Source organism: Falco punctatus, assembly GCF_963210335.1.
Source record: "Falco punctatus genome assembly, chromosome: 8".
NCBI lineage: Eukaryota > Metazoa > Chordata > Aves > Falconiformes > Falconidae > Falco > Falco punctatus.
In genome coordinates, this window is record NC_137588.1 from 8,880,369 (window position 1) to 8,894,718 (window position 14,350).

General features: G+C 38.7%; 1 protein-coding gene across 10 annotated transcripts in view; it reads right to left on the minus strand.

Moving 5' to 3' along the window:
• Positions 1-14,350, minus strand: part of UBE2F (ubiquitin conjugating enzyme E2 F (putative)) — a 92,087-nt gene that overhangs the window by 42,941 nt on the left and 34,796 nt on the right. For all 10 annotated transcript variants that reach the window (XR_013930086.1, XR_013930087.1, XM_080399880.1 and 7 more), the window contains 2 exons: positions 11,114-11,184; positions 4,919-4,976 (listed from right to left, as the gene is read on the minus strand). Coding sequence is in view for 8 of the 10 variants with exons in the window: in XM_080399880.1 (XP_080256006.1) it covers positions 4,919-4,976; positions 11,114-11,184 (129 nt within the window). In the remaining 2 variants the exon portion in view is untranslated. The remainder of the gene's footprint in view (positions 1-4,918; positions 4,977-11,113; positions 11,185-14,350) is intronic.

A 14,350-nucleotide genomic window follows, 5' to 3' on the forward strand; every position in this document is an offset into this window, starting at 1 on the left:
AACATAGTATCTGAAGTCACAGGAAAGGAATTCCTAAAAAATATTGTCCTATAGGTGGGTATAAAAAGCTGTCAGCGTATCTATAGTTTTAAAACTATCTTGATGTTTCCTATTCCTGTTCTTGTCTCTCCTGACAGCACTAACACAAAAGTGACAAAAACCAGCTCTTTAAAATATCTCAAAGAAATGAAATGCATATGCATCTTACCAGTAAACATGAAAATAAAAAATAGTTCTCCAATTAACTGAGACCAACTGTAGTTCTACCAGAACAGTTACAAAAAAACAAGACCAAATATTCCCTGTGAACATTCAGCATACATTTCTAAAAGACTGGTTTTAAAATTACTGTACTCAACCCTCCACAGTCAGTCAGCAGAGTTGCACAAGTGTGCTCTGATTATTTTTATGGTTCATAAATCAGTCACTGACCAATTTCCAGCTGTAGTTTGTTAGACATAATTGCAGAAGGAACAGCTTGACTTTTAGAACCAATTAGGCAATCACAATACACAGATCCACTTCCTTTATTTTTTAAAATCAATCACCCAAGATAATTCTAAAGCAAAGTGAAAACAAGCATTTTCGAGAAACCTGATGAATACTAGGGAGGCCTATCTTAACTAGGCTGATGATACTCATGGCAAATAAGGTCCAAGGAAGTGCATTTTGAGGACTAACAGGAGCTACTGAAGCACTTTTGAGTTTGAAATTGGAATTATTGTGGGGGAAGCAGCAAGGTATCAGAGCAACAGCAACAGGGTTATTTCATACCAGGTATTTAAAAGCTGGTATCTCCAGTGACATAAAAAAATTGAGAAGAGTGGAATTGAAACCGTCTATTTGCTTTCTGCCTGGACAACTTGAAGTTTGACCATCAAACATGAAAGCAGAAAAGCAAGTTCAGACAGTCCAAGCAGAAGTCCAGAAAAACTTCTGTCCTCAGCCTGATGAATACTCTGTTTTAGAGAAGAAACAAGTATGCAATAAAATGATGTAGAACATAACAGAATGGAAACTGAGGGCTCCTGTCGCTAACTCATAACTAGCTATAAAGTAGTGAAAGATTACACAAACATCACTTAGAGAACACTGCATCATTTTTCACACAATCCATTGTCTGTGGACCAAACTGCTAGCAGAAGTTATCTAAGCATTTAGGATTCTGGAGTGTTTTTATGAACAAAGAAAATGTTTACAATCGCATCAATGGTGATTAAAAAAGTATATATGGATTGTTTAAAAACATTAACCTACCAATGATCTGTTTCAGGGTTAAAGCCCAACTTTCTTCATAACCCAATTTAGAAAGTATCTGATAAAGGAATTCAGAAATAGCACATTCTTTAGTGCCTTCACTAGTACACAGGTTGCTTTTTGCAGTGGTCTATGGAAACGCATTCAGTAGCAGGAAGTAGTCACATGGAAAAGAGATAATGCTCAGCACTTGGTAACTTAAGGAAAACTCAAGTCATGGATGAGATAATACAGTGGAACAAAATGCTAGAAAACGAAATTGAGTTAGTTTTTCCCCCTCATTAAGAATTCTCTATACTTAAAACACAATTTATCAGATAAAAATTGAAACCTTCTAAATAGTCTGTAAAAATTATTTCAGATAGTTAAAAGGCAAAACCTAAATGCCTCTTCAAGATTCTACCCATTTGATACTCTAAGTTAAAAAGTAGTCACAGAGTTTATTTTGAAGGCTTTTTCATGTAAGAGCTTTGCTGCCACCACAAGGATACAGAAGATGAGACAATCTAAAACTTCTAAAACTAGCCTTCTAAAAGGTTAAGCACATAAAACTGATGCATGCAGCAGCATACAACAGAGCTGGTTTGTGTATGTGGCTTTGGAGGTTTTGTGTTATCTATCGGAATCGATACACCAAGAATACCCAGAATGGCTGCATTAATAATGCTTGCCAAGTTTTGTCACAGAAACACAGTACAGAGCCATTCTCAAATTAACTATTTTAGCAGTGTTACAGAGTGCTTTGTTGGACAAATTTGGATACTATTCCTACAGAAAACCAGGCTGCCTTCATATTATTGATGAGCGGAATATGAAATACTGACTTTCAAGTCCATCACTAGCCAAGATTGGATACTATCCATAGCATAACTGCGCAAATTCACAAGTGTATTCTGCTTATTGAGACATACAGGTTCTTCAGACCACGGTATCCAAATATTGGAAACAAAGGATTCAGAAAGACTGGATTAGTGGGTAAAAGTGGCGTGTTAAGAGATAAAAGTAACGTAGGTCACGTCTCATGGCTCTCCTTTGCTACCAGTCACTCACTATTCCATGTAATTCTGTGGTGTACAGTTAACACACACCTAATCACAATTAATTTACACTGATGAACAATTTGACTGTGTGGCCATATCGTCATTAAACCAGCACAATTCTGTATCTTCCATCTCAGAAGTATGTGTAGCCTCCAATCTAAGCACCTGGACACTAATCAAGCTTCAAAACACAGAGGAAGGCATGCATGAAACGTGACAGGAGACAGTCAGCCAAAGACCTGAAACAGCACCTGCCAGAATGGACATGAGGAACCATGGCTGCAAAAGAGTCACCTTTCCCAGGTTTATGAGTCCTCTCAAAGAGTACACTTGGAATGGATGAAGAGTATCTTTGACAAGGAACAGACTCACTCCTGATGCTAGTTACTGTCTAGTTACAACCTGTATCCCAAGCAAAACCACTAGGCAATAGCGCTTGCAGCTTACCAACATCCCCAATGGCTGTTTCTGCTCACATTTTTATAAGCTCCTTTTGTACTAGAGGTGCAGTGTAACAACACATTTCTACAGAGGCACAACTTGGAAGACCAACATGTGATACTTATTTTTTAATAACACTTCAAATCATGAAGTGGCAACATGACAAGTGAGAGAACACTCACTGAAACTGCACATTTAAAGTGGAGCCTCTGGCAACCAAAAGTAAAGGAATGAAAACTTTTCAAAAAGACACCCCAAATTACAAAGGTATAAAATGTGAGCTTGGAATTGTGGTGCTTCAATGCCCAATGAGGGGGAGGTGGGGGAAAATTCCAAGAACGATGCTGGATTGTTCTTTTCTTTCTTTCTTAAGTTAAACTGCTATCTCCTTTTCTCTTGCTGAATCTTTAATTTCAACACCCACAAAGTTCCTGGTTTTTTTCATTTGTGGTTGTGGACTTCTTGTCCCCTCTACCTTACTGAAGGTAAAACCACCCTAAAATGCTGCACAATATTCAGTAGCTCGTGTCTCCTGGTATTGAGGATTCCAGAGTGTTTAACCTATGAAGTTACTCACAGGCAATTAGCAACTGATGCAAGAATAAAATGGAAAAGATTAATACACATCCTCTATCATCACTGAGGACAGGAAGTAGAGTCCGCTGTCAAGTTACTCTCACTCATAGTCCTAACATGTAGCAGTATTTTAATCTCTGCAAGAAAGATACCATGAACAAAGCTAGGGCAGCAATAAAAATATATGTACATTCTTGTCCGCTTGCCATATTGGTATACTAATTTTCTAATAGCTGAAGCTTAAAACTTGTAGTCCAAAAACTTTAGTTCTGTTTCTGTCCCTGTATTTCATTCCCAGAGAGTTAATTACCCAGTCAGTGTCTTGAGTTAACCCAATATGAAAGCACACACAAGGGGCAAATCAAAATCATACTAGCCAATGGAAAAAAAGAAAAAATAGGGAAAGGGTGTTTAAGAAAATACACATGTTGATTCTACTTCACTTTCCAGAAGTCAGATGCACATGAAGAGATTTTACAGATGAAGAAAGTCACAGATGTGATTCACAGTGCAAAAAGGAAATCAAATATTAGACAAAACTCATTTTCAATTTGTGTTTTGAAAAGGAACAACCTGACGTGTACCCTTAACCTACCTAATGTAGCTAATGTTCTTTAAGAACCAGTTCTGGCAGAGTTTCTGGTAAAAGCAAAAGGAAGATTATTGCTCAGTGTTCTGCAAGACTCTTCTGGCAGCACAGTCATGTAGCAGTAAATGGGCAATTGACTGCTTCCTGTAGCATGACAAGAGCAGTCACTATGTTGAAGTGCATGTGCTTCACAACAATCTCAGTGAGATTATTTCATGCAAGAACCATGACTCTGAATTTGTTAATACTGCCCAGCTGCAGTGGGACCCATCTCTGAAGTCATTCTGCAACCACAGTGGCACAACTCTCAGCAATTTTACAGGGACCAGATTTCACTTACATTTTAGTGACTGGGGTAAAGTGCATTTGAGGCAAGGTTAAAGGGCAGTGGTCATTAGTTCCCTACTGGGGTGATTAAAACAGCCAAGAGTGCCCTGCTTCATGCAATAACTAAATGCAGATGTGCTGCTCCCCCCTTCCAACATGGGATGAAACGGAATTCAAGACAGTGCAGTAACTACATTTGATTCTGTTCCACATGGTGTTTCTCCCAAATGCAACTAGCCTTTCACTTTTCCAAGTTCCTCTACTCAGAGGACCTTGGGGGCCTGAAGGGAAGGCAGACTATTGCTGCGTCAGGAATATCAACACAATAGAAATGACAAGGTTCATGGATTACTGTTAGTCCTGCTCACCATCATGCTCTTGTATTTGTTGCCTGGGTAAAAAGCAGACCACCCTTACTGCATGGTTTCTCAGGGTCACCTGCAGTCATACCATTCTACAAAATCTTTTATCAGTCAAAGCAGTATATGTGCAGCTGTGCCAAAACAAGCAATCATTTCTATAATCAGTTGGCACTGTACTTGTTTCAGTGTTGTCACCAACACTTGTTCAAAGACAAAAAATTCAATTGTTTCTAGAGCAAACTGCATTATCTGTCTCTTTGCAAGTCCACAGTAGTATTTTAAAAGATATACCTTGTTTGATGTATGTATCTAAAAGGAAATAGTACCTTTAATGTTCTAGTTGGAGCCCAGCCAGTGCCATCAATCGAATGTTCTCTCAATAAACTGGAAAAAAAAGACACACACATTATACAGTGCAACTTTTAGTTAAACAAACTTTGTCAGAAGTCTTCAGAAAACATTAAGAACTTTGGAATTAATTGCAATGTAAGAATTACCTCTTGCACTACATCTATGTACTGGGATTTTAAAGCACAAGAATTGGTATGTTGTCCTAGAATTACATTCTACATAGGGTCACTACAGATCTCCTGATTTGAGCTCAGCCTTTGTCAAAAAACCTGAATTATTTTCATCAAGCAAACTGACAGAAATCCTTGTGAGACAGTCTCCACATTGAGCTTTTATTTTCCCCTTAGCACACAGACACATGCTCCAGTCTGGAACATGTTCATCTTTGATGAAGAGACAGGCTTGCAGAATGACTCATCTCTCACCAAATCTGGAACAATTCAATCCAAAAAAGGGTATTTTTGGTGGGATAACTAATTAGCAAGAAAAGAGGATTATCAACCTTTCTTCTGTGAAAGGACTTCAGCTTCTTAGCAGCAGGGATAGAAGAATGAGATACAATCACAGAATTGTTTAGGTTGCAAAAGGCCATTAAAATCATCAAGCAGTTTTGGTCTGTCTGCTGAGGAAGGTTCTGCATCATCTGTGACATGCACAGATGCATTCCAAGCCTCTGAGGACACAGCACAGGAAAGTCTAAAGGCAGGGTCATATAGTCCTCTTTCAGCAGGTGAGCTACACCACACACGTTTTAAGACTTTACAGACAAATTCAGCACCACACATCCCCAGCTGGAAATCACAAAGACTACTCTGGGCAAGACAGATTGTTTACAGGAAGAAAAAGTTCCTTATAAACTATAATACATGCTCTTGAATTTTAATGTAATACTTACAATATTAACATATATAATTAAGATACAGACTTCCCTATATACACACATACTGTATAGAAATTTTACATGACCTGCACATTATACTACATATTAAGTCCAGTGAAGCTGTAAACCTATTTACAAGTTGAAATCATTGATGTGTGTTCAGTTGGTTAGGCATTCCTGGACCTTTCGGGTCCAAACATCAGCAATTATGAGAAGTAAAAACATTGGAGATCAGAGTATAATTAAGAAATGAGCTGAAGTCTTGCTCACATTTGCGAAAGCAAAAGTAATAATCTGAATGAGAAAGTCTGGAAAACTCCTTAAAGCATCATTTCACAATCATGTCTTCCTCTGTGAAGAGGTCATCTAAAACTGAAAACTCATAGAGCAAAGTACCAAACCACAAAACCTCATCACCACCAGCAGCAGCTTCTACTACTGAAATGACAAGGTTAAAGTGAAATAGTCTTAAACTATTAGGGTTCACCAGCTTTCAGGATGTCACGTATTAAGTAATTTTTAAATTACAGTAGATGATTGGACCATACAGGCTACCCATATAGTTATTTACTGAATGTGCCAAATTTTTAATCCAAGGAAATATACTATGACTAGCATTATTCCTTGTTCAATGTAGAGAGTCTAGGAACAGGATGATCATACTGGACAATCTTCCATCTTAACTGTGCTTCTCATCTCATTTCTGTGCCTTTAAAAAGATAACAGTATGCCGTTGCCACTAGTGCAGCTCAAAACTAATTTCAAGAATAGTGAAAATAGTATCTCATGGCTCCCATTTTTGTTTGTATTACAAAAGTTAAGAGCAAAAATGCTGCTGAACAGGCAAAAGCCAGGATTTTCAGGTTTTGAGCAAGTAACAGACTTTTTAGCTTGCTCTGTCTGTTCCTCATAAAATTGTGCTATAGTACTCCCCCTCTGCCTCTTCATATACCTTGCTGTGAGCTTAGAAGTGAGGAGTAAGGTAACACACAATAAAAGCACAAAAATATGCACTGATAAAGCTCAAAGTGCCTGAGCACATCAGCTGAACCTCATTATCACCCTTCCAGCTTCCCAAAGCCTCAGAGCTCTCTTGGCACATCTCCAGCTGTGGACACCAGCAGCCAGGACTTGAGAAGAGCCACTCATACCTCTCAAAGCTCTGGCGGAAAGGAAATGAAGACAGATTAAGTGTACCTTTGTCTAATATTTCTCATTTGCTGATATAATTCATTTTTAGAGCAGCATCCTTGTTCTTCCTACAGACTGGGAATGATCATTAGGCCCCTAATCAAAACCTCTTCCCAGCACAGGGTATCTAGTGAAACCACATCTCGTGCTCTCAGTGGGGATGACCTAGATAGAACAACCAGAGAGTCTGGGGGTCTGAATGGTGATCTGTTCTCAGAGCATCATACACACAGGAGAATAAACACCTAAATGAGTAGAAATACACAAAACATCATGAACCAGTTTAGTGGATGAACAAGCATTTGCATATAGCTTCTGATCAAAGACCTGTCATCCACGGGTCCTGCTGCCATAGAGGAGCTGGGCTGGGCTACTAGGAGGTTCTCAAATGGCACAACGAGCAGTTTTTCCTCACCCACTGCTTCAAGAGACACTACAAAAGCAACTTCAAAACTTTCTGAAGCTCCAGCTGACACGATTTACAGCTTAAGTGAATAAAAGTTACTGTAATGGGGAGATCAGTCCTGGAGAAAACCTGCCTTAATGTAAAGCTCTTAGGTGAACACATTTATCAATATAATATGTCAGTTCCAATAAAAGTTTTGCCTTCCTTTTGCCAACAGAAAGTACCATTCAAGGTAAGTTTGACACAAAAAAACTGTAGTTCTTAAGAAAGAGAAAGCAGCAGTGTTTATTCCATGCCAGCAGATCAAGATAAAACAGTAAATTTCTACCATATACACCTTCAAACAGGGAGTGTTTATTGATGAGCAGAAAACCAAAAAAGTAAGAATCATAGAATGGTTTGGGTTGAAAGGGAGACCTTAAAGATGACCTAGTTCCAACCCCCCTGCCATGGGCAGCGACACCTTCCACCAGACCAGGTTGCTCAAAGCCTCATCCAACCTGACCTTGATTGACCCTTACACTTCCAGGGATGGGGCACCCACAACTCCTCTGGGAAGCCTGCTCCGATGTCTTTCCACCCTCACAGCAAAGAATCCCTTCCTAATACCTAATTTCAAATTACCCTCTCTCACTTTAAAGCCGTTGCCCCTTGTCCTGTCACTACATGCCCTTGTAAAAAGTCCCTCTCCAGCTTTCTTGTACACGCCTTCAGGCACTGGCAGGCTGCTGTAAGGTCTCCCCAGAGCCTTCTCATCTCCAGGCTGAACAACTCCAACTCTCAGCCTGTCCTCACAGCTGACTTCAGAATCCACTTCAGAAATCCTCTGCTGGCAGGCATACATTATAGGGGTTCCTCCTTTGCTCTCCTCCCTGCTCAACCCAACACTGCCAGTGCAACTGATTCTGAAGGTCATGCTATAGATAGGAGGAGTGGAGCAACTGGTGTAGAAAGTCCTTCTAAAGAGCTTTTTTGCTTCCACAGCTCAGGAGACTGGGAACAGCACTGGAGAACAGAAACAAGCTATCAACTTAATCAGCTTTTGTAACTGGGGAAATTGCAACATTTGGCTATACAATGCAATTGATACAATTAATCAGTCTGCAAAAGTTTCTCCATTCAGCAGCCTTTAACATCGCATCATTGCTAATGGATGCCCAGCCAGTCCCCAAGCAACAATCCTCAGGCTCCAGCTAACCCCCCCAAGCTTATATACTAAGCATGACGTCCCATGGTATGGAATACCTCTTTGGCTGGTTCGGGTCAGCTCACCTGGCTGTGTCCCTTCCCAATTTCTTGTGCCACTCCAGCCTTCTTGCTGGCAAGGCCCAAGAAACTGAAAAAGTCATTGATTCAGTATAAACATTACCCAACAACTAAAAACATCAGTGAGCTATCAATATTGTTCTCACATCAGAGCCAAAACACAGCACTGTACTAGCTACTAAGAAGAAAATCAACTCCATCCCAGTCAAAACCAGGACAATGTGATAAGCAAGCATATCTTTTCTAGGTATCTTGATATTTTTCTATCTGCATGTGCAGCAGAGGTAATATCTACAAGTACAGTCCAGAACTAATTAATATAGTCCATTATTAATATGGTCCAGAGTAACTGCAATCCATAAAGCACAGAAAAACTACACTTCTCCTGCCAAAAACTACTACACTTGACCACAAGTTTAATCATTTGTTTTATTTTAATCCAGGGATGATTATCAAACAAACACACACCACAGTATGAGGTACATTTAGTAAGAGACAGTTGGGAAAAACTCCGATAAGGAATTTTTTTCTGCTTTTAAAAATAACTGAAGCTATTTTAACATAAAGAGTCTTGTATAAGTTGATTGCAAGTACTATATATAGTGCATTTTCCATTATAGCAGGCATAAAGCAATCCAAGTTATTTTAGTTTTTTCCATCTAAACAGTATGACATTTCAAAGGTTTGAGATGTTAAAGTATCTGACAATCAAATAAAGCTGATGCTTCAATGCAGATGCTGAAAAAAGTACTTCACTTCATTAGAATTATGTTCCAAGACCAGGTTAATCTTTTATAATTAAAACCATTTAAAGACAAGAAATAGTGAAATATCCTCAGAAACATGAGGTTTTACTTAACCTCAGCAGATGCTGCACTACAGTCAGAGTTTAAAATTTTAGCTATTGTTTGGTGTTCAGGATTTTTTCTTCACAGGTTCCAAAGAGCTCATTTATACATTCGTTTACTTGCACTATTTGACTCAAAGCATCTAAGCTTTCTCCACTAAGCCACATGGACTCTGGTAGGATTTAAACTGTGAAAACATGATCCTCAAATCAGTCTCCCTACTGTCAAGTGACAAGTCCGGCTGTGTAAAATAGAACAGTCCTAGGAGGCACAGAGAAACACTACAGGTCTGGCAAATTTGCTAAAAGTAGCAATACGTATCTGCCAAAACAACCTTCCTGTATCACCAGCCTACAGCTCCAAATAACTGTGGACAACCAGGTTTTTAGGTAGTCTGAGAGGAATTAGTATATTTTTCTAGTGCATTTAAATCCTCCAGTTCCCAAGTGAGGTAAAGTCTATGGACACCAGCCCTCACTGCCTGTAATCCTGTTCCAGTCTGGCACTATCAAGCACCAGGAACATACAAGAGCTTCCTCAGGCTGGCTTCTGCTGCCCTTTGATGTTAGCAGACCACTGTGGCTAAAAGCACTGATAACAGCTCATTAGTTGCTATCAGCTGATGAGCCTGACCAGTCTATGAAGAGTGACAGATAGCCCTGTGAAAACTTCATTTTCACCAGGACCTTGAACACAGCACTAAAACATTATTTTTAAATCTAGATGAAAAATTTGTGGTTTTTCAGCACTGATTTGCTACTCAGAGTGGCAAACATTTTGGATTTTCAGAAGAGCCGTCTATCTCATTTTTATTCACTGCTTTATCTGTTTTTTCTTTTACATCTCATTAACTTGAAAAATGACAGTCATGCTTCTCACTTCTGTTTATGTTTCATTTCTGACCAGTTTCACCATCAGATACTCATGAAAAAACACTGAAATTACAAACTTTCAGAAACTGATTTTGAAGAGGAAACACTTACTATAAAGGAAAACCACACAGCAACATAAGCCTCACACTTTACCAAAGTAAAGCTTTTGGGATTCCTATACTGACTTACACTCCCCCAACTCTATTTTAACTGGCACATGTGTCTTATAGTGGATATTTGATGTTAAAATAAACAAATGGCTAATATAGAATAGTTACTGTCAAAAGTTTAAGGAACACTTTTTCCCTTCCTTTTTGAAATATAAATGGTTTTCAAGTGCTTAAGACATTCAGACATTAAACAAGAAAAGTTTTAAGCCCTCTCAGGGCCTGAGAACTATTCAGTTATGGAGAGAAAGAAAAACAAACTAAGCTTTGTTTAGGTTGGAGTTTACATTTTTACCTTAAGTAGAACAAAATGTTTAGTCTGAAGCTAAAAAGCCAGGCTCTACATGGTCTCTTTTAAACATAGCAAGAACAGTATTTTCAGTAGATTTCTAAGTTCCTAAGGGTCACATGCCACTGATTTGCAGAATCTGTTTAAAAAAAAATACTGGCATGAAAATTACATACAGTGTTTTATCAGACATAAATCTCCAAGGTTAAAAAAAAACCAAAAAACCCCACACAACAGAATGCTGTTGCTACCTTAGGCAGATTTCTCCCGTCTCTGTAATGTTCGGATGCCAGATTCTCGTCAAGCATTTTACCTTTGGAGGCTGCCAGGAGAAAAAACAAATGGTAATGTTATCCCTTAAAATACAACTGTATTATTGTTGCAAGTCATGGAACTGAAAAAGGCAAATATTTGATATTCACAGCCTCTGTTTGTGTGTTAGAGACAACAATAACATAACCTACATGGGTTACATGAGCTTTCTCTGTCCTTTTAGCTTCTCTACCTCTTAACAAAAGCTGGGCTGATATTAGACTTTTTCTTAGAAAAATGTAACTTTAAAGAAAGCCAAGAAAATTTACTTTTTTTTTCCTCTGTCCTTCAGAAAGAAGAAAACATTCCAAGTCATTCAGTTTCTTAACACTTAACCAGTAAGACAACAATTTAAACCAGAAAATTACTGTTTTCTCCCAAGGCTTATTCAAGTCGAGTTTGTTAAAAACCAGCAGAGGATGCAATGGTAACAATCACATCAAAAGAATAGCTTCTTTTACATACAGACCTTCCTGTTCACAACTGAATAGAAAGCATCAGAGGAAGCATCAAGAAGGCACATCATATCCAAACTTAAGATACTACCATAAAAAGACACCAAACTTATTTTCAGGGAAGATTACCAGATTTTGGAATTCCACAGTAGGTTTTAAAATACAGATTCTTAAAGTATAGTCTCATTTGCTCTAGTTTTGTGAAGTAAATAAAAAGCAGGTCATAAAAAGTCTGGTAGCTTAGCAACAGCACGTTGTTCTATCCATGCTTTCCAAATTACAATCTGCAGCTTTCAGTCAAGCAGATTATTTCTTATAGTAAGTGTACTGGAATACATCAGCACAGACCAGTACCTTTCATAACTTCAATTAAATCACGTATTATAGATGTAGAGCTATTTTCCTCCACTGCTACCCATTAAGTCTTCAGTCAAGAGACAAGATAGCTCAAATAACTGTATTTGCATAGTGGCATGATGTGTTTTGCCTCCTTGCTTTGTTCTCAACTTCCTAACTATCTTTTTAGTAACATTTTTTTAACTAAGACTCCTTGGAAAAGAGGTAAGAAAATATGCATAGTACTGAACAACCAATAACATATCTGTCTAGCACTAAAAGAAGGAACACCTATCACGACAACAAATCTGCAATTTATAATGTAGACTGTGACTTTCCTCCACTATTATTTCACATTTGTCCAATAACACAAAGGGCACTGACTGCCACAGTGCTGGATCACAGCATTATTGAAAATTAGGTGGCATGCAGAAAACACTCAAACTTTTTACCTTCAAAACAAATGTCATTCTTAGAAGTTTCCTAATAGCATGGCTTTCCATTAGCTACATCTTCAAGTTGTTTTGAAAGATTATGTCTAGTTCTCAAGAAAGGGAAAGCAGCAGTGCTTATTCCATGCCAGCAGATCAAGATAAAACAGTAAATTTCTACCATATACACCTTCAAACAGGGAATGTTTATTGATGAGCAGAAAACCAAAAAAGTAAGAATCATAGAATGGTTTGGGTTGGAAGGGAGACCTTAAAGATGACCTAGTTCCAACCCCCCTGCCATGGGCAGCGACACCTTCCACCAGACCAGGTTGCTCAAAGCCTCATCCAACCTGACCTTGATTGACCCTTACACTTCCAGGGATGGGGCACCCACAACTCCTCTGGGAAGCCTGCTCCGATGTCTTTCCACCCTCACAGCAAAGAATCCCTTCCTAATACCTAATTTCAAATTACCCTCTCTCACTTTAAAGCCGTTGCCCCTTGTCCTGTCACTACATGCCCTTGTAAAAAGTCCCTCTCCAGCTTTCTTGTACACGCCTTCAGGCACTGGCAGGCTGCTGTAAGGTCTCCCCAGAGCCTTCTCATCTCCAGGCTGAACAACTCCAACGCTCTCAGCCTGTCTTCATAGGAGAGGTGCTCCAGCCCTCCGAGCATCTTCTTGGCCCTCCTCTGGACCCTCTCTAATAGGTCCATGTCTGTCTTATGTTGGGGGCTACAGAGCTGAACACAGTATAAGCTTTACACAAACTAAACCTTTTAAAAGAAAAAAGGCACAAAAAGCCCCAAGTCTTCACAGTCAGATTGAACTACCTAGCATCTTGTTTTCATGATACAAAAATTCATTCCTTTATTTTTTCGAAGTGATTTTCGTAGCTAAGAATTAGAAAAAAAAACCACTCCTGACATTAAGACAAAGTTTTTTTCTTTCTCTTTTTTCCTTTGTTAGACACACAGGACAACTGCACTGACATAAAATTTATCTTCAGCCAAAAAATTCCCTTCAAGCTTGTTCCAAGTCATCTTTCAGTCTTCTTTAAACCAACAAATCTACACATCATTTCCTCAAGACGATGTTTTGCTTTAATGCTTCTAACAATCTCCAGGTCATACATATGACAAGGTTCACAAAGCTTACAAAATCAATTTAATTGCTCAAACCCTTCTTTCACCTCAGATACTGAAAGCTGCACAGGTAGATCTAACCTCAACTGGGGGTCATGAGAGTGAATGGATTCATATTCTCGTCTATTTCTAAGCAGCCCACTTATCTTTTAGGATATCTCGTTAGTTCTGATAATGGTAACTGACTCTCACATCCATTCTCAGTCTCCTTCAACATACTGGTGAATACGTATAGATGCGACAAGGAAGTGTTGCAAGCATTTGAGAACTATGCATATACTGATTTCAGTTTTGGCGGAAAATTTGCTGAAGCTGATCTGAAGCTTGTTGTCTCATTTCTTTAAAAATGCAGCTAATAATCTCTCCCCTCTATCATCCTCACTAAATGGAAGATAGAATATAAAATGCTAATCAATAAATTCATTTTATGTTTTCAGATCTTGATCAATCTGGCACTCTACTGAGACAAGGTGTAGTAATACAGATATCTGTCCTGTAATTGTAGTTCTTCCCAACCTTCTCCTTAGAGAAAAAATGGGGTTCCTAAGGGATATCTGGAATCAATGTACTTGAAATATTTTCACTAGACACTAGATAGTCCCAAAGCATTCTTGTAAACTGTCTGCAACTACAACTCCCCATTTTTTTCTTTACAGTTTCTACAAAATATAATTCCCCAAAAGAGCCATTAACAGGAATAAACAGATTCCAGAGACCAAGCTACAAGCCAGCCCTAAGGTACTTCTTGCCACTCTCCCCTATCCGATTCTGAAGAACTTCATGAGATTGGCTGAAACTGAACACAAAA